At 53.5% G+C, this 23,946-nt stretch overlaps 4 protein-coding genes across 4 annotated transcripts; 3 read left to right on the top strand and 1 right to left on the bottom strand.

Moving 5' to 3' along the window:
- Nucleotides 1–12,353: 12,353 nt before the first annotated feature.
- IUM83_06921 (RxLR-like protein) lies at nucleotides 12,354–13,340 on the top strand (the record flags this gene model as incomplete). The annotated part of the gene is made up of 1 exon (XM_067931166.1): nucleotides 12,354–13,340. The coding sequence occupies one exon, from the start codon at nucleotides 12,354–12,356 to the stop codon at nucleotides 13,338–13,340; it is 987 nt and encodes a 328-aa protein (XP_067787180.1).
- A 1,978-nt stretch (nucleotides 13,341–15,318) lies between these two features.
- IUM83_06920 (uncharacterized protein) lies at nucleotides 15,319–16,989 on the top strand (the record flags this gene model as incomplete). Its single annotated transcript, XM_067931165.1, has 1 exon — nucleotides 15,319–16,989. One exon carries the CDS (start codon nucleotides 15,319–15,321, stop codon nucleotides 16,987–16,989), a length of 1,671 nt encoding a protein of 556 aa, XP_067787181.1.
- Nucleotides 16,990–17,286: 297 nt separating this feature from the next.
- On the top strand, nucleotides 17,287–20,522 carry IUM83_06919 (Voltage-gated Ion Channel (VIC) Superfamily; the record flags this gene model as incomplete). The annotated part of the gene is made up of 8 exons (XM_067931164.1): nucleotides 17,287–17,838; nucleotides 17,923–18,007; nucleotides 18,085–18,446; nucleotides 18,521–18,856; nucleotides 18,921–19,483; nucleotides 19,935–20,277; nucleotides 20,345–20,386; nucleotides 20,463–20,522. 8 exons carry the CDS (start codon nucleotides 17,287–17,289, stop codon nucleotides 20,520–20,522), a joined length of 2,343 nt encoding a protein of 780 aa, XP_067787037.1.
- A 136-nt stretch (nucleotides 20,523–20,658) lies between these two features.
- IUM83_06918 (ATP-dependent helicase) lies at nucleotides 20,659–23,625 on the bottom strand (the record flags this gene model as incomplete). Its single annotated transcript, XM_067931163.1, has 1 exon — nucleotides 20,659–23,625. The coding sequence occupies one exon, from the start codon at nucleotides 23,623–23,625 to the stop codon at nucleotides 20,659–20,661; it is 2,967 nt and encodes a 988-aa protein (XP_067787036.1).
- Nucleotides 23,626–23,946: the final 321 nt, after the last annotated feature.

The following is a 23,946-nucleotide window of genomic DNA, read 5'->3' as shown; positions in this document are numbered from 1 at the left end:
ACGGGGTGAGCGGATATGTTGAGCTTGCTGCCTGCCTCCAAGCCACAGCCGACACCGCATACGAAGCTCTGATCGCCTGGTTTAAGCGCTTTGGGGTCGCTCACCAATGGGCTTCCGACCAAGGAGCACACTTCCGCAACCTGATTATTGAACGGCTGCAGCGCGCGCTTGGAGCGCACCGTCATTTCGTGACAATCTGCATGCCGTAAGCGAAAGGAACAGTTGAGGTGGTTAATCGCGAAATTATGAAGTGCATGAAGTCGCTCCTAAGTGAGCGCAAACTGGCCATCGAAGAATGGCCCTCCCTACTTCCTATCGTCCAAGCGGCGCTGAACAATATGCCGGCGGATCGTTTGGGCGGTACGACGCCAATCACGGCCTTTACTGCGTTACCCGGTTGACACCAGTTGACGAGCATCTTGCATCCCCACGACCCCGAGGCCGCTTCCCTTGAATGGGTTTAGCAAGGGTTAAGCACATTTGTATCAGGTCCGTGTGGCTTTGGACGGGCTACACGCCAAGATGATCGGTGCGAGCGAGAAGCGCCGATGCTCCGCTCGGGAACGACATGCCCGCCGACAAGTCGTCAAGCTGCAAAAGTTTAGTGAAGGGGATTTCGTTCTCGCTGCGATGGCTGCTGGGTGCAGCGATAATAAACTCGCGTTGGTGTGGCGAGGCCCCAAACGCATTCTTCGCGCACTGAACGACTTCACGTTCGAAGTCCAAGACATCGTCCAGCCGTTTGAAGTGTCCGTGCGTCACGCCTCTCGTCTACAGCTGTACCGAGACGCCGGACGTGGACAAGTCGACGAATTACAAGGACAGGCGATTTGTGGTGAAGACGGTCACCTTGTTGAAGCCCTGAGTGCCTGTCGACCGAGCCCAGTCACGCACCGGTATAAAATCTTTGTGAAGTGGCACGACCTCGACGAGACCGAAAGCTCATGGGAGCCAGCGGACAATATCAAACAGGACGTCCCGCAGCTCTTCCAAGTCTTCTTGGATGCCGAACCGAACGACCCTCTGCGCTCAGCTATGGGCCGCACCCTCGCCCGCCCACCAACCCGTGCATCCGGCACGCCTCGACTGCCCCGTCGACGCGCTACTCGGCGCCGACCGCGGCAGCACGTTCCGAGCAAATAACACCGACCGACAAGCCCTCCATTTGGGGGGAAAGTGATCCGCTGGGATCTTCCCACCGGTAGTTCAACCCACCGGTAGTTCAACCGAATACATGTTGACGATACAGGAGCAACTAGCCGCTACGCTAGCCAGATACTACCCGAAATACAGTCAGTTTAGATTTGCTCTACAGAGAGCACCCGGGACTTTAGTAGCACAGTGGCTTGGCGGAGGGCCACGTGTGAACAATTCTTGGATTGAGCACGTGCACTTGGCTAGCTCTGTTCGCGATAGGGATTGATTCAGAGGCTAGAACATATAAGGGCGAGATCAACTTCCCCACTGGAATCGTCAATGATTGTGGAGGTATCCCCGACCGATGGGCCATGTTTTGTTTGTTTGTGTTATAGTCACTTAGATACTCTAACGAAATATACTACAAAGATCCTACCTCCTTTCATTTGCGTCGCCTGGAAGATGCCACCCCTCTGAGGTGTGGTCAGATTGATGGCTGCTCGATACGAGCGAGGAGAAATGCATTTACGCTGGTGAGCCGCCTGGTGATGGTTATGCGCGAGCGATGCGGATGTAAAACAAGAAATACGTTCTAGTGGTGTAGTGGGTCTAACTTGATTCACTACTTTAGCTTACACGTGCGCGACGTGTAGGAGGAAGCGTAAGTACTTAGTAATTACTTAGGTTAATTATATTTGAATACACAAATATAAGTTAAGTAAGAAAGGATTCCAAGTGACTTAGATTAGGTAAAATGAGAACTGTATTGTTTGTAAATTGATCTTCCTCTAAAATCTGCTAAAAAAAACTGTTTATCATCTATGAAAGGGGTTGACAACGGCTGGCTGTCAGAGCCCCGCTAATATGCATGTCTCTGATTGGTAGAAAGATGCTGCTTTCTACCAATAGGATCTTTTTGGGTATGTGTGGACCACTCACTGTGGTGGTCCACTTCAATGTATCCATCGGTGTGTCTTACACCAATGTGAGGAAGTATCCAAAACTTTTAACAGATAACCTATCTGTTAAATTCACAAGTGGTTTGTAGCCACTTGTACGTGTAACCCCGTTACACCATCCCCCCCTTAAGGTTAGACGCGCGGGGTCTCCGCACGTCAATCTTCGGAATTGACCATTAGTCAATTCTCCGCGTTTGGAGAAGAAATCCGCGCTCATTCAACGATGAGCGCGCCACAGAAGAAGACCTCGAAGTCGGTGGGGAGTCATCTCTCCATCGACGACTACTTCGAGCGTCAGAAGGCGAAGTACGGCGACGTCGTCGACTTCGACGACGACGATGAAGATATGGAGGGCGAGGAGGACTCGCCCTCTAAGCGCAAAGACTCAGTGTCGAGCGAATCGCTCGACCCTCACGCCAAGAACGTTCGCCCACGTGAAGGGGACGAATCGGACGCTTCGAGTTCGAACCGTTCGCGTACTGAGAGCGATCCCCCACTCGCTTCTGCTGGGGCTCTCAGTACTCCGCGCGCTGCGCCTGCAGCGCGCGATCCACGAATGCCGTCCGCGTCCGAGATCGCGGACCGGTATGGGAACTCGGTACCTCCGAATGAGGTGCCGCTGTACGTATGCAGCGCCATCAAAGATGACGCTGTGGCTGCCGAGCTGCACTTTGATGCGGAAACGCATCAAAGGCGCGATTATTACATCGGACTCTTTCATGAGCTCCGATGGTTTCAAAGCAAGAAGACATCTTCTCGCAGCAAAGTGCCCGAATGGCAGGCACTTTGTCAAAGCTGGAACGCCTTTGTTGAAAACTTCAACAAGAGGCCGAGCGATTACCGTGATCGGATTAAGCAAGCGCGTGATCGCTTCGAGACGTACTCGAAGCGTGGAAAGCTGGAGCAACTTCATGTTGCTGCTGAGGAGGCAAATGTGCCGTGCGCTGTGCCCGAGGGCTTTCAGTGCGCGAAGTGCTTCCCAGGCGCGGTCCGCTTGAGCAACCGCGACCTGAACGGGTACACGTCGTTCCGTGTGCCCGAGAGTCTCAAAGAGCTCCGTGCTAAGTTCTTAGCACGTGAGGGTTCGGGCGCTAGCGATGATCGCAGCGCTCGTGTTACTTCCGCTGTGCCAGCGCGTACTGCTCCTCGTACGCCCTCACCATTTCCGGAACGTCCTCCAGCAAGACGTTCCGCGGCTCCCATGTATCTCGATGGGGAGGAAATCCTCTCCAACGAATACGAAAACGAGCCCCTTGAGGGTTCGTTTTCGGGATACTATGGTCAACAATCCGCTCAACAATCCAGCGGGTTGAGCCGCGGGCGTCACGGATCGGCGGTGGCGGGGGTGGGAACACGCCCCGGGTATGACCAGCCCCGGGCTGATCAGTATGCGACTCTCCACGACCGGGTGACCGCCGTGGAGCGTCTACAGGGCGCTGAGTTCGCCGCCCTGAAACAGGAGCTGGCGAACCAGAAGGCCCAAGTCGCGGCGGTCTCGCAGACCGCCTCGAATATCCAGGTCGAGCTGGGGACCCAGATGAAGGGGTTGCTCCAGCGCGTCCGCGCGCTGGAGGAGAGGCTGCTCGTTGCCGAGGCCAAGGCTTCCGCTTCTGCCTCGGCTCCTGCCGAGGCTTCGGGTCAGCCGAGCTAGATGGCTCGTGCTGCCGGTATGGCTTCAGCCGTCCGACGTAAAAGGTCGGATGGAGGCGCATGCTAGACGGTATGTCTAGCGTGTATGCGTTGCCGTGCCGTGCCAACACAGTGAACGGCCCGATGAAGCGCGGAGCAAGCTTGCTTGCTCCGAAATCCGAAAACTGCATGTCTAGGCAGGTTTTGTGTAGCTAGCAAAACTAATGAACCAACTTTAAATTCATTTGTGTTGCCTCTGCCCGCATTGTCTGCGTTCAGCTTCTGTTGATCAACAGAAGCTGCTATTATGTCTTGGACAAACCGAATCACGGCTTGTCTTTTGGTGATGAAACTGATTGCATCCGAGCTGAAGTCATTCAGCTCGCTCTCCGCTAGAGGCCCGGCCTCTGCGTGGTTCTTGCGGTGTCTGCGCCCTGCGCAGACCCGTGGTCGTTAAGCCTTGTTGTTGGGGGAGTCTGCGCAGGGCGCAGACTCATGTGGTTTGTCCATTGTTGCAGCTGACACTGTGCAAGTGTCAGCGGTTTTCTGCGGCTGCTGTATTGCAGTCGTAGATCCTCCCCCACTTAAAGTGGGAGCCATCACTCCGAGTAAACTCGGTAGGCGTGGATGCCGCATGGCATTCACGTAGAACGGTGTATGCCCGGTCGAGGCATGCACTGAGTTGTTGATGGCAAACTCTGCCATCGATAAGCACTCGCTCCAGTATTGGAACGAGTGAGCGTAGCTCTTCGACATATCGACGAGCACGCGATTCATGCGCTCGGTTTGACCGTCCGTCTGCGGATGATCCGCAGTCGACATGGAAAGCTGGCTCCCAAGAAGTGTAAACACTTCTTGCCACAGGTGCGCTGTGAAGCGCGGGTCTCTGTCCGACACGATGTCGGACGGCATGTCATGGTGTTTGAACACCATGTCGACGAGCAGACGGGCCGTCTGCTTCGCGGTCACCTCTGCTGGCACCGCAGCAAGATGTACCATCTTGCTGAAGCGGTCTACAAAGACCACAACACCGGTGTTCCCTCCGCTATCCGGGGGAAGACCAAAGATGAAGTCCAAAGACATGGACGTCCAACACTCCGACGGAGTCGGTAGTGATTGCAGTGGAGCCTGCGCGAATGGCGCAGGCTTTACGCGTTGGCATACCTCGCAAACACGGATGTACATGCGCACCCACTGATACTGGTGGTGCCAGTAGAAGTCGCGCGTGAGAAGGACGTAAGTCTTCTCACGTCCGAGATGTCCCGCAGTCGGGGCATCATGATACTCGTACATGATCCTGAGTCGCAGGTCATGGTCATTTGGCACGACAACGCGATCCGCGTTGTCATCGACTGCATTGTAAAGCAGTAGTCCGTCGTGCACACGAAAGCGGTGTGCACGCGCTCGAAGGTGCTTGGGCAGCTTCTGACGAGCCTTGTCAGAAGGTGTTGTGCCATAGGCCAACAAAAGTTTCGCGTCCGCGTCGTGCGCGTACGCGGCCTTCACATCATCCAACAGGGACGATGTGGGTTTGCTCGATCGCATGACGTCAATGGCATTGACGTCAGCAGCTTCTGCGTAGTCCGGCCGACGTGATAACGCGTCGGCCACTACATTCAATCTTCCGGGTTTGTATTCGACCCGGAAGTTATACTCCGCAAAGAATGAGAGCCATCTCGCCATTCTTTGTGATATGTGTGGCGACTTCACTGCGGTGCGCAGTGATGCATGATCGGTGTAGACCACAAATGGTCTACTCCCAAGCAAATACACTCGGAACTTTGCGAGTGCGTACTTCATGGCAAGGAGTTCCTTGTCATGCACCGGATAGTTGCGCTCAGCTGGCTTCAGCTGACGCGATTGGTAGTAGACGACACGATCACGGCCCTCGTGATCGTGCTGCATTAACGCGCATCCGATCGCGAAGTCGGATGCGTCACATACGACGTGAAATGGACGATCTTGGTCAGCTACTGCCAAGATCGGTGCCTCAGTCAAGCCCCGCTTGACTGCATCGAATGCCTTTTGGCAATCGGCTGTCCAATTCCACACAGCTTCCTTCTTGAGAAGCTGTGACAGCGGGCGGATCTTGCCCGCGTAATCCTCCACGTACTTGCACAAGTACGTGGCCAAGCCAAGGAACTGCCTCAGTTCCTTGACACTTGAAGGCGTTGGCCATTCATTGATCACTCTGACCTTTTCCGGGTCAGGGCGAACGCCATTCTTTCCGACGAGACACCCGAGGACGGGTATCTCGCTCGCCCCGAAGATGCACTTCTTCAGGTTCGCGTAGAGCTTATGCTTTCGCATAAGCTCGAGTAGCTTCCGGAGATGCACCCTGTGCATCTCTACGTCCGTCTTCTCGTCCACAGCCCGGCTGTGGATGAATACATCATCGAAGTAACTCGGTGCGAAGTCGCGCACCGAGCGCAACAAGTGCGTCACGCACCTGTTGAAAGTCGCAGGGGCATTCTTAAGCCCCTGTGGCATTACTAGCCATTCCCAGAGCCCGGCCATCGAATCGATGATAACATCTTTTCGCGGTATCGGCGTCTGCGCCGGTACCGTCGCATCGTTCAGCTTGTTGTAGGCGTGAACGATGCGCCATCCGCCCTGTGGCTTCTTGACACAGAACGTCGGAGCACTGTGCGGGGACTTTGATTCCCGCACTTGTCCTGCTTTGCGACGACTTTCAAAGAAGTCGTCGATTGCTTTTACTTGCTCTCGCGGCAGTGGCCACTGCCGCGTGACACAGTACTTCGTGCCCGGCACGAGATCAATCTCGTGCTGAATACCCTTATCCTGCGGAAGCTCCGCAGGAATCTCTTCCGGGAGTACGCCTTTGTACTCCCTCAACAATTCGTAATAGGGACTCGACTTCAGCGAGTCCCAACCTTGTTCCTCGAAGCGCTCTCGCTTCGTCTTCGCACTGAGAGTGTCTTCACTCTCAGTGATACTTCCCATGAAGAGCTGCCTCAGCTCTTCGCTCTCGCTCTCCGTTTTTTCGCTGTCCGAAAGAACGTAGACTTGCTCGATGCGTCCATCGTGCAAGTCGCACGTGAAGCGCTTCCAGCTCATGGCTGGAAGCGAAGTCAACTCCGACGCCATCGTCGGAGGACTAGCGAGTTCCATCTCACGATACTGGAATCCAGTATCGGTGCGCGTCAAGACGCTTAGCGTCTTGACATTCGGCGTCACCGCCGCAGTCTGCCCAGCAGACTGCTCTTGTTGCGTCTCGGTCCCGGACCGAGACTTGCGCAGCGTTTTCCGCTTGCGCCGTCTTCTTGTTGTGCGGAGCCGGGCTCCGCACAGTTGTTCTTCTGGTCCAGGCCCGGCCGTGGACAGTTGTTCGCCGACGGACCCTGTCCGCGGGCGCGCGGTATCAAGCCCGGCTTGACCGCATTTTCCTTCGTGCAGCCCGGCTGCACGACAGCATGCAAATTGCGTCAGTGCGGTACGTTTGCAACCGTCCGCACTGTTTGCAGCGTCAACTCCCGGAGTTGACACGCCTTCATCACCTCGACGCCATTCATTGGCGGAGTCCCTCATGACCGAGGGTGCGTCGGCTCCCGGAGCCGACGCGTCGTTGTCGACCTGACCTCTTCGGGTCAGGGACTGTCCCTTACACGCTTGAACGTGCGTGTTGGTTCCCGGAACCAACACATCTTTTTCTTCCGACGTCGGCAGCATTGCCGACGTGGGTTTCACTTGTGCGCGCTCTCGCGCACTCCTTGGGCACTCCGGGACAGCAGCATAAAGCGCTGTTTCGACTGGTGAGCCGCGGTAACAGGGCCATCTCTCTCTGTTCCGCTGTCGCGTCCGAAGCGCACGAGCGTGCGCATCTTCCAGTCTATCACCGGATCATGCCGTGCAAGCCACGGCATGCCCATTACTACGTCGAACTTATCGTCCAGGTCCAGGACGATAAAGTGTTCGACAAACACTCGTTGTTTGTACGAGAAGCGCACGTTCACGACGCGCTTCTCGGTTTTCACGATGGCACCTGTTGCCAGTCGTACCTCCAGAAGACTTCGAGGTACATTTACTTCCTCGAAGTCAAGTCTCGACAGGCTTCGTAGTCGAACAAAGTTGTTCGACGCGCCTGAATCTACCAAAGCTCGAAGAGAGTCACTCGCTCACTTCGAGTAAACCTTCAAGATGACTAGGTTCGGCCAGTCATCTTGTTTCTTGCAGTGAGAGCTGGTCTCACTGGGGGTTGCAGTCCTCAGTGTCGCGTGCCCGATGTCGGCACGCGCGACTGCATTACCAGTAGGGCGCCCCGCGCCTACTGGATGTTCGCGTTTTTTGTTGGTCCGCGGCGATGCCTAGCATCGCCACGACGGCCACCTCCAGGGGGCATGGGAGCTGTGCACTCCCGTGCAAAGTGACCGATCCTTCCGCAACGGAAGCATCGCACGTTACCTCCCTGCTGCTGGTAACCAGCAGTTGTTGCGTTCGAGAGGTCCATTGGCTCCGGACCTCCCGTCCTCGCTACCGGGCGCGGTTGCGGCCTCGGTACGTTTACATGGAGTTTAGCCTGCCGCAGGCTAAACTCTTCTTGCATGGCAATAGTGATTGCAGCTTCGAGAGTACTCGGGTACTCTCGGAAGAGATAGGTCTTCACGGGCCCATCTCTAAGTCCTTTCATGAACGTGACGACCTTGGTCGCCTCGTCAATCGGGTTAGTCACGATATTTGATACCAAATATCGTGCGCGCTGCGCGTAAGCATGGACGTCATGCTTACCCTGCTGAAGGTCGAGGAACTCCGCCCTCGACCGGAACTCGTTTTGCGGGGGCTCAAACGCTTGTTTGAGCTCCTCTTTGAACACTTCGTACGTGCTGAAGCACGTAGGATCGGAGAGTCGGCGTCCATACGCCCAACTCCTTGCGCGTCCGCCAAGGCAGGACATGGCGAACGCGACCTTCGACCGCGGGTCGACGATGCGTCGAGCCGCTATGGCTGTGTCGAGTTCGACAAGCCATCGGAGGAAAGGCTCGCCCTCTCTTCCCAAGTAATTGCTTACGCTCAACTTTAATGGTTTAGCACGCGGTGTCGTCCCTGACGACGCCGTCACTGAGGAAGCAGCGTCACACTGCTCCTTCATGATGAACCCCAGAGCAACACCATGTTGCTCCGTCGGCGATAGCGTACGCAGCATTGTAGCTATCGCCGCTTCTCCAATGACTGTTGACAGTCGTTGGAGGGCCTCCCACTCTGGGTCAGACAGGTGGGGACAGTCAGCGCGTGCAACATGCGTTGCAGGTGTGTTGGAGCTCTCCATGGGCACCTCCGTGCTCATGTGGTTCTCGGCTCCGCGTTCGTACACCGCGTACGAACGTCAAGCAGTCGGTCGTTGGACGGACTACAAAGTGCTACCAGGTGTAGTGGGTCTAACTTGACTCACTACTTTAGCTTACACGTGCGCGACGTGTAGGAGGAAGCGTAAGTACTTAGTAGTTACTTAGGTTAATTATATTTGAATACACAAATATAAGTTAAGTAAGAAAGGATTCCAAGTGACTTAGATTAGGTAAAATGAGAACTGTATTGCTTGTAAATTGGTCTTCCTCTAAAATCTGCTAAAAACTGTTTATCGTCTATGAAAGGGTTGACAGCGGCTGGCTGTCAGAGCCCCGCTAATATGCATGTCTCTGATTGGTAGAAAGATGCTGCTTTCTACCAATAGGATCTTTTTGGGTATGTGTGGACCACTCACTGTGGTGGTCCACTTCAATGTATCCATCGGTGTGTCTTACACCAATGTGAGGAAGTATCCAAAACTTTTAACAGATAACCTATCTGTTAAATTCACAAGTGGCTACAAGCCACTTGTACGTGTAACCCCGTTACAAGTGGTATTCATGGCTATTTCAGCAAGGTAACAACGTAACATTTTTTTCAACTTTCATTTCCGTCACAACACTATCGAGTGTAAGCTATCTAGCCGAATAGATCCTCGATGCGATCACAGAGGTACAACCGGGAGGCAGGTAGATCGAACAAAGCCTCCAACGTCATTCCAAACGACTGAACGCTGCGCCATCGCAAAATTCTCCGCGATAACATCCACGGTATTACGCGACCAGCGATACGTTGACTCGCCCGCCGCGCTGATATCATGAGAATCTCTGGTCTTATCTACGACGAGACGCGTGCTGTTCTACGAGTATTTCTGGTAACTCGTTCGAGATGTTGTTGTTTACACGGAATATGGGCATCGTAAGACAGTCACCAGCACGGATGTTCTGTATGCGCTGAAGCGACAGGAATGCTTTCTATACGGGTTCTAGGCACGCTCCAGCACCCGGTGGCACCTATGTGTTGAAAAATACAGTTTTACTGCTCATAGTAAGAATAAGAAAAAAAGTCAAATTGGTAGCTCAATTGATAAGTCAATATGCGACTATGATACGACTGTTGTGCACATTCATTCCTAGGTTACACTATACAATAGAGATATTTCGCAGCTTGCAGTTCCCATTCCCACAAGAGAAAAGGGCGTCTCTGTGGTAATGGTGAGGAATTCAGCGACGGGCGCATTTAGCAACAACAACATTCCCACAGCACTAACATTTCCAAACCGATGATTTTTAGTGGCTGCTGGCGCTCGAGAGCATGGACCCACCAACCAGCCACGCGCACGCGGCGGAGCACTTGGAGGCCTTGCTTGGAACGCGGTGAAGCCCACGCCGTTGTTCGTGGCCGCCGTCTCTGTGTGTCTGTGTGTCTGGCTGGGGGGGCTGTCTGCTGCCTGCGGTGCGCTCACTCTGGCTACCTGGCGCCGTTGTCACTTAATACAAAGCGAATTTTAGGAATGCTGGGGACTCACTAGTAGTCTCTCTCTCTTTCTCTTCATCACATGCTTTTAACGGCAGTAGAGCTGGTGTCAGGCACCCGCAGCTACTTGCAGCAGCAACTAGCACTACGGTTTCCAAAAGCTTAGAGAACTCAAAATGGCTGTGGGACTACCGACAGCGCCGTGAGGGCCGCGGTTGCGTTTGGCCGCCTCCATATCCGTGACCACAGCCCCGACGTGATAATCAATAAGCGCAATCTGCTCGTCGAGCAGGATGTCTTCTCGGTTTCCTCCTCTTCAACATCCGACACAGTCAGCTTGAGGTCCATGATTGTTATTACTTTAACGTTGCTCTCGTTGTGAGGAATGCGTTCCTCAAAACCGACGATTTCAGAGATCAACAAATTACATTACACTTAGGAGTTTGAGTGTGCAATGTGCACTGCTAGCCCACCTATTTATAAACTAATTACTCACTTGGTAGGATGGTTGAGTTGCCGAAGTACTTCCGATGATAAGTCGGGCTTGTCGTGAAGACACTTGATCGAAGTGCCTTGATCCTTGTTGCCAACACTTAGTCTTGTGCTGGTGTCATGTTGCTTGTGTTGTTTTGTTCGTCGCCGCGTGAATGCTTGTGGTGACGGTTGGCTTCATCATTTTCGAGATGGCGCTTGTGATGGTGTCCGATCGGGGGTTCAACACCGGTTTCATCCGTGAAGACGAAGCGGTAGACCCCTGTAACTTGAATCAGGAAGCTCTTGGCCTCGGTGGCGGGAATCCAAGCACCTTCATCGAAGACTTGGTAGAGTAGTCGAGTCCGGTACGGGCGAGTCTGGAGTGGCTGGTGTAGCCATGTCCAGCAGAGGCGAGCTTGGAGTGGCTGGTGTAGCCATGTCCAGCGGAGGCGAGTTCGGGGTGGCGAGTGTAGCCATGCCCCCTCCCGGAGTGCATGGGGCACTTGGAGCAACTCCGCCTTGGCCGCTAGTGTCCACAGCCTCTTTCTCAACCGATGGGCTAGCGAATGAATGAACAGACGCAACAGCACACGGACCGGTCGAGGGTTGGAGAGCTGCGGGCGGTGCAGTGCAGGGCGGAGCCATGTCCAGCAGAGGCGAGCTTGGAGCGGCTGGTGTAGCCATGTCCAGTGGAGGCGAGTCCGACGATTTCAGAGAACAGATTTCTTACAAGGGCTTGTTGAGCCCATTTTATATTAGTGTTTAGATTAATTGTATAGGAATAGGAATGGATTCCTCACTGCGAAATATCTCTATTGTACGTTTTCCTCGTTCAGTGTCCTCTTTCATTCGTTTTTTTTTTCTTTTCATTCATTTCTTCAGCTGTTTTCTTCATCTGTTTAAAACATTTCTTCAGCTCTTCAAACCGGTCACACAAAGAAACGTTCAAACTTTAGAAAAGAAAGCTAGAAAAACTCTCCTAACGAACTGTGATCTACCTCGCCCGGGTGAGCAGTTTTTTCAACACAGCACACGTGAGGAAGGCGTATCGGGAATGTGTCTAGAAGAGTATAGTGTGTACCACACCATATTATGTGGCTACTCAGCTATACAGAGGTTACGCGAACGCGTATCATCATCATCAAAGTCTTCCAACCGACCAGCTGCCCCACTCCCCGCTCCTCTCCATCGGTGTCTTGCTGTTTGTATGCTTTTTATGCCGTTCCTGCTCCCACAAAACAGCGAGATGGAGTTTTCGTGCTTTGCCGGGCTGGAGATCATGGGATTGGCTCTGGCTTTGCACCGAATGCTGAGCTCTCGACGCCATTCCTCGATTGAAGCAGTCTTGTTCATTCCTCGCTGCTCTGCGCTAAAATGTGGGGCCGAACTCTCTCGACTGCGTTCGCCTTGTTGGCCCTGGTGGTGTCGGCCGGCGCCTCCGAACAGCAAACGCAGCTGGACCGACAGCTTGAGGCGGAAGAGGCGATGTGGTTCTTTAGCTCCACCGGGTGCGAGTGCAAGTCCAAGCCCCGTCCGTGCCTTTTCATCCACGGAGAGCGCAATGAGAAGGAGGAGAAAGAGCTGCAGACGTCCTCGAGCAAATTCGGCAACATGAAAGACCACGCCCCGTGCTGCTCGACCATCAAGTACACGTCCCTGGACACGCTGAACGTTCGTTGGACGGACGAGACCCTGCAGGAAAAGGTTTGCAAGCACGCGCTGTCCATGAGCACCTCCAGCGATGCAGACAAGGGCGCGATCAAGGACACCATCCTTGTGACCCACTCGATGGGCGCCTTGATGCTGGCTGGCGCGGTTGCCAACGAGAAGTGCAGCATTGATAATAGCACCACCTGGGTCAGCATGAGTGCGCCAATGAACGGCACAATGGCTTCCAACTACGTGCAGGACATTTGCACGGACGACGACACCCAGGCGTTCCGTAAGATCTTGACACTGCTTGGTAAGTGCCCTGTTGGCGCCGGTATGAAGTCTGTCGCGGCCATGGGCGGCAAGTACAGCACTATGGCGCTTAACGAGGCGTACGTGGCCGCCCAGGAAGTGTACCGCAAGCACGTGTCGGCTGCTATGTGCAGCAACGACGATATTGGTATCCTTTCGAAGTACCAGGCCGAGTACTTGTTCATCGGCTCCAAAATTGAGTTCAAAACCGACGAGCACGATGGTTTCGTGACGTTCGACAGCTGCCGAGGTGGGCTCCCCGCGACCCAGTTCAGCGACAGCTACGAGGACAAGTTCTACGTGTCCAAGTGCAATCACGCCGACACTGCATTCCTCAATGGAAACAGCATCTTCCGCGACTCGATTAAGCCGGTGAAGTGGTTCGAGTGCCTTCTGTAAGGTGCCAATACAAGAATAAGGATGGCAGTAGATGACAGCTTTTGAGGTTAATACATGCCCGAAGTATTTCACAGCTTGGTATTGCTTGATTCACACCAACATGCTGTACATGTATAACGTTATATCTGTCTACGCAAGGTTTTCTACACCTAGTTACTCCTGTCAGCCGTGTGCAAACAACTTGTCGACGTTATTCAGTACACTGAGCTCTTTAAGATTGATCACTGATTTCCACCGTATAGCATGTCATCGGGACGATGCACAAGAGTTGGTCCAAACACCACCATCACCACCACCTCCACTACAACGGGATACAGTACATGCAATACATGCATTGTACTGGCGAGATGAAATATATGTACTATAGTAAGGAAGGCAATGATCATACCGCGTTAGACAGCTACTTTAAGTATTATCCATACTTACTCGCGTTGAGTGCAGTCGCATTTTGGTCACTGTTATGGCGAGAAGGAACGAAGGGTAGGTGCAAGTTGGTAGATTAACAATGTAGTTGGATTACCCCGCCACAAATTCATGAGCGACACCGATGCGCGGTAACGCTCGTTGTGAATGAGAAACAGATCGTGAGGCTCACCACAGCAACACTGACACGCTCACGGTGAGCGGTGTGTGTTGCTGTGTACTAGTTCAGGTACTTAAGTAAAAGTCAAAAGGTTGTCATAACTTGCGATTGACATGAAAATGATGAACTTGATTCTGAGCATTTGTTTCTTGGGGCGTACCATGTATGTAGGTAGCTACGCATTGGGTTTGGCGCTTGAAAACTTACAATACTTAGCACTCACTGTTGTGTTGTCGTTTAAGATAGTATACGTCAGTGCGTTTTACATGTACCAGTATTAATACATGTAAAAGGCACCTTTACATTGTCATCGCAAGTTTCTAGACACGCCAATTTTCTCGATGAGTCTTCTTTACCGCACGACACAACAGCCTGGGCCACCGATTCGGGTCGGGTCGGTGACCGAAGTGTTAAAGCCCCCGAAGTCCTGCGTGTTGTATCGCGTGAACGGTATTCACCAACTCCACCAGGCAGCAGAGCGCTCCAAGCGAGAAGTCCATTTCTTGTGTTACTTGAACATCATGTTCAACATGAACAAGCTGCGAGGCTGTGAGGTAGCCACTCGAATGCAACTTGCAGACGCCTGACGCTAAACAGAATACCTCTCAGCGGCCGCCGGACTCCGAGCACTGTACTGCTTCCTTTGGCCGGCCATATTCGTCGACAGGCAAGAAAAGTGCACACTCGCACTGGTGCGGCACAGAAGCAAATCACCTCTTCGTGTCGTCGGCAACCGTATCATTTACGATTCAGCGATTAAGGCCGACATCAACGTTGATTCAAAGCAGCTTTCGACCGCAAACCACAATGTTCACAGTACCTACGTGTACGTGTACACTGCGATAAGTGCCGGCCAATGATCCTAACTACCTATAGTAATAATAAAACGCAGTTCGGCATGATGAACTTAGGCATCTGACAAACTGGAAGGAAAGGCGTGTTCATCCTCGCCAGCAGCCGCCCCGAGTCCAATTCATTCAAGGCGGGAGTTAATCGTGTCGGAGGGATGTCACCGCTCCAATGCACCGGCTAACGTTAGAAAAACGTGAAACCTGCGCTTCGCGCGGTACTCTAGCCATGCAGACCCTCAGCAAGTCCAAAAATGAGCCGCTGTGTCTGACGTGTGTTGTCTCCCAGCGTGATGCCATGCGGAGATCGACCGCCGGACAGCAACATGCAACTTCGGCGGCGCAGGTCTCAGTGGCGTCCAGAGCAGCACCACGTTCTCAACAGTGACCATCGAATTCCTGCCCTTCTTTCGTCCCTCCCTATCGCCGAACCGTACGGCCAGAACAGCTTACCACTCCACAGCTGCTGCTCATTGCATATTTCGCCACCAATCCCCAAAGACCTGCCAAGGAATCGGAACTGCCGCGATAGATCATCCGCACTAGCATGCGACGGTCATCGGCGAATTCCTTCCGGTGCATTGCACTCGTCTGTGTTGCATTCGCAGTATTCACGACTCCAGCGGTTTCTGCTACCACCCAGAAGGGCAAAGGCACTGTCCACGGAGACCTTCGTACTAGTTCCAAGGAATGGCCGTCCTTGAAGCTGCACTTCACGCTCAAGCGCCCCACCATGCAGGTGTACGGCGAGTCCGAGTTCGACGTGTACGCCAACCCAGTCGTGTCCGCCGACGGTCTCAGCGTGACCTACAACGGATACGCCGACTTCAACGAAGGCCCGGCACTCACCCGGTACATGCTAGTAGACGGCGTCGCCTACTCGACGACCAGCACCGAGAGCGGCAAAGCCCAAACGCAATCGCAAACTCAAACCCAAAGCGAGACCAGGTCGTCCACGTCGGAGTGTCTGCAGACCAACATGCTGCCGCACCTCGACTTGATGATCCCCGCGCTCAACGACGCCGTGCCCGTGTACAACGCGACTTTGGACGGGAAGCGCATCAAGTGCTCGGCCGGCAATCTGTTCAAGCTCACGTTCGGCGGACTCAACCTGGCGTTGTGCGCGTCCGGATCTGAAGGCGTTCATGTTTATGGCAGCGATATGGAGATTGTGGTAAAGTACTTGAAGGCCCCCGTGGAGATTACGGCGCCCAAGCTGGACGCCAAGGCGGCGAAGGAGTGTGAGATCGTTGTGAATGCCACAACGGTGACCTCGACCACCGTCGCGCTGCTCACCGGCGAGACGATCCCCGAGAGTGAGTCTCGCAGTCTCGACTTTGGCTTCGACATCGAGCTATCCGCTACGACATGCAAGTGCAAATCGACTCCGCGTCCGTGTCTGTTCATTCACGGCCTGGGCATCGACTACGCGAAGGATGAGCTGCAGGACTCGTTCACCTACTACTGGGGCAACTTGAGCGACCACGCGCCGTGCTGCACGGACTTCAAGTACATGATCTGGAACTCCAAGAGGACCGGCTGGAACAACGAGACCCAGCAGCAAACGCTGTGCAACCTCGCGACGTCGTTGGTCGAGTCCGGCCCCCCGACCGAGATCACGGATACCATCATCGTCACGCACTCCATGGGCGGACTCATGCTGGCGAGTGCAATCGCCAATGGGAAGTGCACACTCGGTAGCAGCAGCTCCTGGGTTGCTACGAGCCCTCCGATGACCGGAAGCATGGGCTCCGACTTCGCCCAGGATTCTTGCGCTGGAGAGAACACGATTCTGCTGGAGGCGCTGGGCAATATCACGGGTCAATGCCCCGTACTTGGTGCCACGAAGTCGCTGGCTTACGAGGGCGAGGACTACAGCTCGACCGAGCTGAATGCCGCTTACGAGGCAGCGCAGGAGGTCTACCGCACCCGCGTTCATGCGGCCATGTGCAGTAACTCGTACTCTGGTCTGCTCTCCATTTACCAACCTATGTATTGGCTTTTCGGCGTCGCGATCCCCCACAAGTCGAGCAAGAACGACGGCATGGTGGAGTTCCAGAGCTGCGCCGGAGGATTCCCGCTCGACAAGTTCGGCGACCACTACCTCGACCAGTTCTACGTGACGCGTCTCAACCATGCCGACACCACCTTTTACAACGGCGACGGACTATTCAGCTCCGCGAAGAAGCCCGTAAAATGGTTCGAGTGCGTGCTGTAGAGCGAGGCTTAGGACTTAATAGACAACCAATAGAGGATTTCATTTCCACCGCATTGCAAGGTAGCTGCCTGCGAGTGTTAAAGAACAATTGCTCCTAGACCTGTACTCTCGGAACTCCACGTTATTTCCAGCTTTCGTTTCACTCCAAGTGGATTGCAACATCAAGACTATTTCTGAAGGCAAAACGACCGACCCACTCGCTTCAGCTTGGGGCTATGTAGGGACGCCTTCTACTCGTAGCGCTGAAATGTGCTAAAGGTTAATAGCCTATTCCTGCAGTCGAACTGCCCATACAACATGGGTAGTACGAAGGGGCCAAGCAGCGATACAAATGCTTCCAGCAGAGTGGTGCCGGAGGGCGAGACAGCCAAGAAAGAAGCCCCGCCTGCCCCGTCAGGAGAAGTGGAGATTCCAACACCTGAGCGAGAAGCAGAACTGCTGGCCAAACTCGCCTCGCTAATAGTTTCTAGCGATGCTTTGCCGGCTGTGTCTGCAGACCCGAGCACAGCTTTAGGCCCTGTACTCCCGCAGATCATTTTAAAGGCGCCAGACAAGGAGGACGGCGAGACGGACAACAACGAAGCGGTAGCTAAGGCGACACGCGCGAACGGTGATGGAGTTCTGAATGCAATGCAGGCGATTGAATTTACTGAGCAAGTAGTAAATCACCACAGCTGGAGAGTGGTGAGCAAACTGGCGATATTAGCCAAGTCCATGAACGCACATACAATCGACATCTACCACGATCGGAAACTCAACACAAGTCGGTTCATGATTCACCCGAATTCGAAGTTGCGCCGAGCTTGGGAGATTACGACTGTGTGTTTGGTCGTTTATGTGTGCACAGTGGTAAGTTCTGCTTCGAATCATAAATGAAGTGGTTCAAACCCACGTGAAGCTAACGATGGGAAATCATGTTGTTTATTGATGCAGATCCCGTTCATCATTGGGTTTCAGTTCATTGACTGGGGCAGACTCAACGGCATGAACACGTTTATCGACGTCTATTTCATCACAGGTGAAAAATAAATTCTCGAAGATAGCTACTTTCAGGTCGTACTCACTAGTTGTCCCTGTTGTGTTTTTTCGGCGTAGATATGGCCATGACGTTACGGACGGGTATCGTGTCAAATGGCGAGGTGGTTATGGATCCGAAGAAAGTAGCGCATAAGTACTTCCACTCGTGGTTCATCGTGGACCTCATCTCCAACTTCCCTTTAGTCTTGTTCATGCCAGCGTCAGGGAAGTCCCTCAAGATTGTAAAACTCCAGAAGATACCCAAACTACTACGAATAGGTCGTCTGCTCAAGTACCTTCGCGAATATGCCAAGTACTACAATCTGATTGTCAGCTTTCTCGGACTCGCCATGGGGCTTCATTTATTCGCGTGCTTATGGGCGAGTTTGTTCAATGAATGCTATGGCGATAATGGCGAAGAACACTGCGGCGAAGGCGATGTACGTGCTGTAGGACGACGTGGTAGGGTGATCATGTGAGACTAACATTTTGGCTTTGTTTTAATGTCCATTAGTTGGCGCCGATGTACGTCCAATGCATTCATATCATCATGCTCATGTTTTTGGGTATTGGCGAGAGCACGACATACTCGAGCATTGCGAAGCTTCGCAACCCCGAAGTTAATGCTAACATCCAGTTCTACTACATGAGCATCGCGATCTTCATGCTCGGCACAGTATTTTCGTCTTTCTTCTTCGGGAACGTCCTCGCTCTACTGATGAGCTGGGACCAACAAAAGGCGCAATTCCGCAACCGGATGGACATGATAAAGGCTGAAATGAAATACTACGAGCTACCGGAGGAGTTACAGCACCGCGTACGCAGGAACTACGACTACCTCTGGATCAATGTACGTTGATATACCACTTACCTCGCGGTACGGGGTAAAAACTTACAGTTTGTATTGTCACCAGCAACGAGCATATTCAGACATGATGTTGCTGAACCAGCCCGGTATCTCCAGGCCGCTCAAAACGACCATCGCGCTTCATCTGTACAAGGATCTGGTAAAAACCGTCCCATTCTTCGCTGGATCCGACTCACGTTTTTTGGGCAAGGTATGCCTCGCATTAGAAACTGCCGTGTATTTGCCAGGTGACACCATCATCTACTGCGATGACATTGGCAAAGAGATGTTCATCGTCCGCAAAGGCCTCGTAGAGATCTTAATCCCGGATTGTGGAAATTCGGACAAGCGCATTTACTTGCGAGACGGGAATTTCTTCGGAGAAACGGCGCTTGTCATCGACGTGCGTCGAACAAATACTGTTCGCGCCGTCAATATTTGCGATCTGAATGTGCTCAGTAAGCACGCCTTCAACGAAATTGTTGCCGAGTATCCAGAATTTGGAGAGCGAATGAAGAGAACTGTGATCAAACGGCAGCTGGACAACATGAACATCCAATCTCCCACCGGAGAAAGCAAAGGTGCACAATCAGCTCACGATGGTAGTGGAGAAATCGATCAAGCAGCGGCGTATGTCCGTATCACTTCGCACTATATACCGCGCGAAGAAGCTGGGAGATAAACTTAAAGAAATCGCCGACCGCGCTTCGAAACCTGTGCGTCGAGTGTCCCGCACAGTAGTGTCGCGGCCAGGTCGCATTGGTCCTTCTGTACGGGACGATTCACAGCGCTCGTTCATCGAACCAGTCTTCACAACAGACAGCACTCGTGACCTGGCACAGTATTCCGGACAAATTAGCGAATCCAGCGCGCGAAATCTGCTATCAAAGCGTGCCAAAAGCCCAAGTAGTAACATTTCAGGGCTACCGAGGCAATTGCCCCACCCAGGCGCTCCAGCTACAACAACCGACACTCAGCGAACCAGTAAGTTATCGCGACGAACGATTGACCTTCCACCTGGCCATGCATTGGACTCACCTCCTGGTCCTAGACGAACGCTTGATTTGCCTCCTGGTCCTAGACGAACGCTTGATTTGCCTGCGGGTCCTCGACGAACACTTGACTTGCCCAACGGGAGCCGTCGAACCATCGACTCGATCTCGCGGAAACTCAGTCGAACGGAGCTGACCTTAGACTTGATCCCGGCCGCTTTGGCTGACATCACTTCAATGGTGGAGCAGATCCGGCAGACAACGGAACTGTTGAGTCTTCGACTGGGATCGTCTGAGGCCTACGACGACGATGACCACTTCGACGATACATTCGGCGACGATTTAGCCTTAGCTCTTAACGAATCCCCGTTATTCCCTCCTGTAACTGAAGAAACAGAGGAGGAAATGGCTCGACGCGAGAGCAACAGCATCGTACGTATACCTTGCAAGTTCTCCCAGCTCTGGTATTCGTCTGCTAACGTTTCATATCTGATTGCAGTTTGTACCAAGTGCCAATGGTTCGAAAACTTCCAGCCGCACGGTACGACAGCAATGTGTATATCTCCGATTTTCAACCTTGCTTATTAATACCTCCCTTTTGCTCGTCAAATCCACAGTTTAGCAGTAAACGAGGAAGTGGTATCTCGAAACATAAGGATGCACCCAAGAAAGGCTAGTTCCGACTTAATGCTAGTGATGCTCATCAGCACGAAAGAATGAAAGCATGTGTCAAGTGCGTCTAAGTAATATTACATACAGTCACTCACCAGCAACACCACTCTATTCGTTTTGGCTCCTGGACGCTACTGTTTTTCACTCTTCATCAACTTCTGCCTGGGCACTCTTGTAGTCTGAGATCACCGACGCAAGCATCATTTCCACGGTGACCGCATCAGACTTCTTGCCCTTCTTTTTAGTGCCATCACCATGGGCATTGAGCTTATCCAGAATTTTGTGGTTGAGTTCCGTCTTGGACTCGCCCAGTTTGTAGATGTCATGATCCACAGTGTTTTCAGACACGAGCTTGTAGATGGACACGGGCTTGGTCTGTCCAATGCGATGGCAACGGTCGCAGGCCTGTTCGTCAGAGGTCGGATTAAAATCCAAGTCGTGAAGTATGACGGTATCCGCTGCTGTCAGATTAATTCCGAGTCCACCTGCTCGCGTCGACAACAGGAAAACAAAAATGCCTTTGTCCTCATTGTACGTATCGATGAGTCCTTGCCGTTCCTGTACGTCGGTGGAACCGTCAAGCCTCAGATAACGATAATCCATGTGGCTCATGAGCACCTCCAACAAGTCCAGGAGTTTAGTCCACTGCGAGAAAATAAGGACACGGTGGCCCTCTTCTTGTAGTTTTGGGAGTAATTTCCGCAAGTAATCGAACTTGGCAGACGCCAGCAACGTTTCCATAGGCAACTGTAATTTGCGCAGCTCATCGATTGCGCCATACTGCACACAAAGGTCATGCAACTCAAAATCGCTGTAGGACTCAAGCTCCTGGCGAACTCTGCTCATAGAGCATTGGTTGCCGAACGCCTCAGCTCGGTGCAAGCACCTACTCATGGTTTCTAGCACCTCATCCGACACGAAATGGCGGCGGAGCAACACTGGGTGGTTTGCGGCTTTACGTAACTGCGTGAAAATCGACATGGCGCTGGGTTCACCTCCGGGTGGCGCAGCGTAACTGTCCATCAATTCGCGCAACCGGCGTTCGGCCTTTTGGTCCTTGCTCTTATTTTTCTTGCGCTCCTTCGCCGCCGCTTTCAGTGCTGTTTGGGCATCTCGGCGCTTAACAACGGATTCAAGTAAGCCTGTGTATGCCTTGCGCTGCTCATCGCCCACTTTAATGAGCTCTACAGAGACGGTCTTCGGTACCAACTGACTCAGCACGTACTTCTTTTCTCGTCGAAGAATGAACGGTGCTAAGATTTTCCGGACCTTTTCACACTTCTTCTGCTCATTTCCATCAAAGAAGCTCAACAGCTCGTCGGAACCATGATCAAACATCCGAGGCATCAAAAAGCTCAGCATTGTCAGCAGCTCATTCAACTTGTTTTGGATTGGCGTACCACTCAATACCAGCCGTGTACGCGCACGCAGTGCTGTGATGCGCTTGAATCGCGACGTATTTGAGTTCTTGATACTGTGACCTTCATCCAAAATCATGTAGCCGAATTGGAAGCTTCGCAAGAACGCGCGTTCCTCCTGGCATGTATCACGCTCGAAGTAAGCATACGTCGTCAGCAATATGTCAAAATCGTCGCTATCAAGCGTTTCCTCCAAATCACGGCGGTGGTCCTTTGATCCATGGTATGTAACAACACGCAGCTTAGGCGCAATCCACGAAAGCTCACGGGTCCAGTTATTCAACACACTCGCGGGGACAACAACAAGGTGCGGTCCGGCTGCGCTCTTATCTGAGTTCTCCAGTGACTTTAGCAGCAGCAGGAACGAGATTGTCTGCACAGTCTTTCCCAGTCCCATTTCATCAGCCAGCACACCAGACACCTTGTTTTCATGCAGCAACAGCAGCCAATTCACCCCGACAACTTGGTACGGCTTCAACTCGAGCGTCTCGCAGATGTTCGGGATATCCGCCTGCGTCACCACGCGACGATCACCTCCGTCAATGGAAGCAATCGACATGTGCGCCGCCTCCTCTTCGTCAGTAGCATCCGCAGGCGACGTAGAGGGACTGGGCGGTGCCGACTTGGTCGAGTTGCCCGACCAATTCCGCACCGACCTGCGCAGCTTGCGAGCAATTGCCTCGCACTCTTCCAGCAGCTGGCCGACCTCATCATGGGAGCGAGAGTAATGCTCGTCTTCATCCGAGTCGTCGTCGTCGTTTCCGTGTTCGTACGTGAACCTCCTGGCGCTGGTCGGTTCCGCCTTCCACTTGTTCTTCTTGCCCTCCTCTTTCCTGCTCCTCCATCCATCCGAAGAAGAAGATGAAGTCGACGACTTCTTCTCCGTCTTGTGTTTCTTCCCTCCTCTCCGTCCAAACGCCGCCATCCAGTCCTTGGCGGCGGACGTGGATGTCTCCAAGTCCTTCTCGAAGACGTCGTCGTCTCGGGGCGAGGACACGTCCGAGTCCACCGTCAAGTCCTGGATCTTGTTACTGGCGTCAGCCTCGTCGTCCGACTCAACAATAGCCCGCGTGCGCTTGCCGCGCCTTCTACTGGCCGGTGCCATCTCCTCCTCCTCCTCCTCCTCGTCTTCTTCAGCGTCTTCTGCTGTGCTGGAGGCCGTGGCGTCCTCCACCTCCATCTTCTTCTTCTTCTCCTGCTGCTGCAGCACCTTCTTCTCCTTCTTAGGACTAGCAGAAGTATTGGAATTACTACTACTAGTAGTGCTCTTCCTGGCGAAGAACGAGGACACCAGTCTGGCTGCTGGGGCCGCTCTACCGCCCGTTCTACCGCCCGTTCTACCGCCCGCGGACTTGGCCGAGCTCATGGTGATGCTGGGCACGCGCGTGGGCAGCACGTGCAGCGCCAGCTTGGGCGGCGCCGCGTCCGCGTCCACCACCTCGTACTTAGTGAGCGTGCCGTTGGCGTAGAAGGCGTCGCGCAGCCCCAGCAGCAGCACGTCGCCCTGGCGCAGGATGCTCTGCTTGGTCTGGCGCGTGGCCACGATGCTCGTCTTGCCGCAGCAGCGCAGCGCCACCTTGGGCCCGCTCAGGTACACGGCGCCCTTGCCGCCGCACACGCGCTCCTCGGCGCCGTCCGCCGACAGCCGGAACAGCCGCCCGCTCACGCTCTCCTTCACGCCCAGCGCCATCGGATCGGAACGGAATGGAAGATTGGGGACTGGCGGCGCTGCTGGCGTTGGCGCCGTTTTTTTTCATTGGCGCGAACCGAGGGCTCTGCCGTGAACCGTGATTGGCTGGATGGAATGGACGGGAGTACAGTGAGACGAGAGCTGGAGCGGAAAACTGCGGGAGTTGATAGTAGGAGGGAAAATTATTTTTGGGACGAGGTTTTGAGGTTGCTTTGGCCTTTGTTACCTGATGTATTGCCACGTCTGATATGTAGTTGAGGTGATGCATTTTGGACATGGTTTCGGTACGGACGACGAAGCTGCCGATTTGGAACTCGCACC

This window comes from Phytophthora cinnamomi (genome assembly GCF_018691715.1).
Source record: "Phytophthora cinnamomi strain GKB4 chromosome Unknown Contig62, whole genome shotgun sequence".
NCBI lineage: Eukaryota > Oomycota > Peronosporomycetes > Peronosporales > Peronosporaceae > Phytophthora > Phytophthora cinnamomi.
The sequence above is the reverse complement of the archived record's forward strand: the minus strand, read 5'-3'. Positions and strand labels throughout refer to the sequence as shown.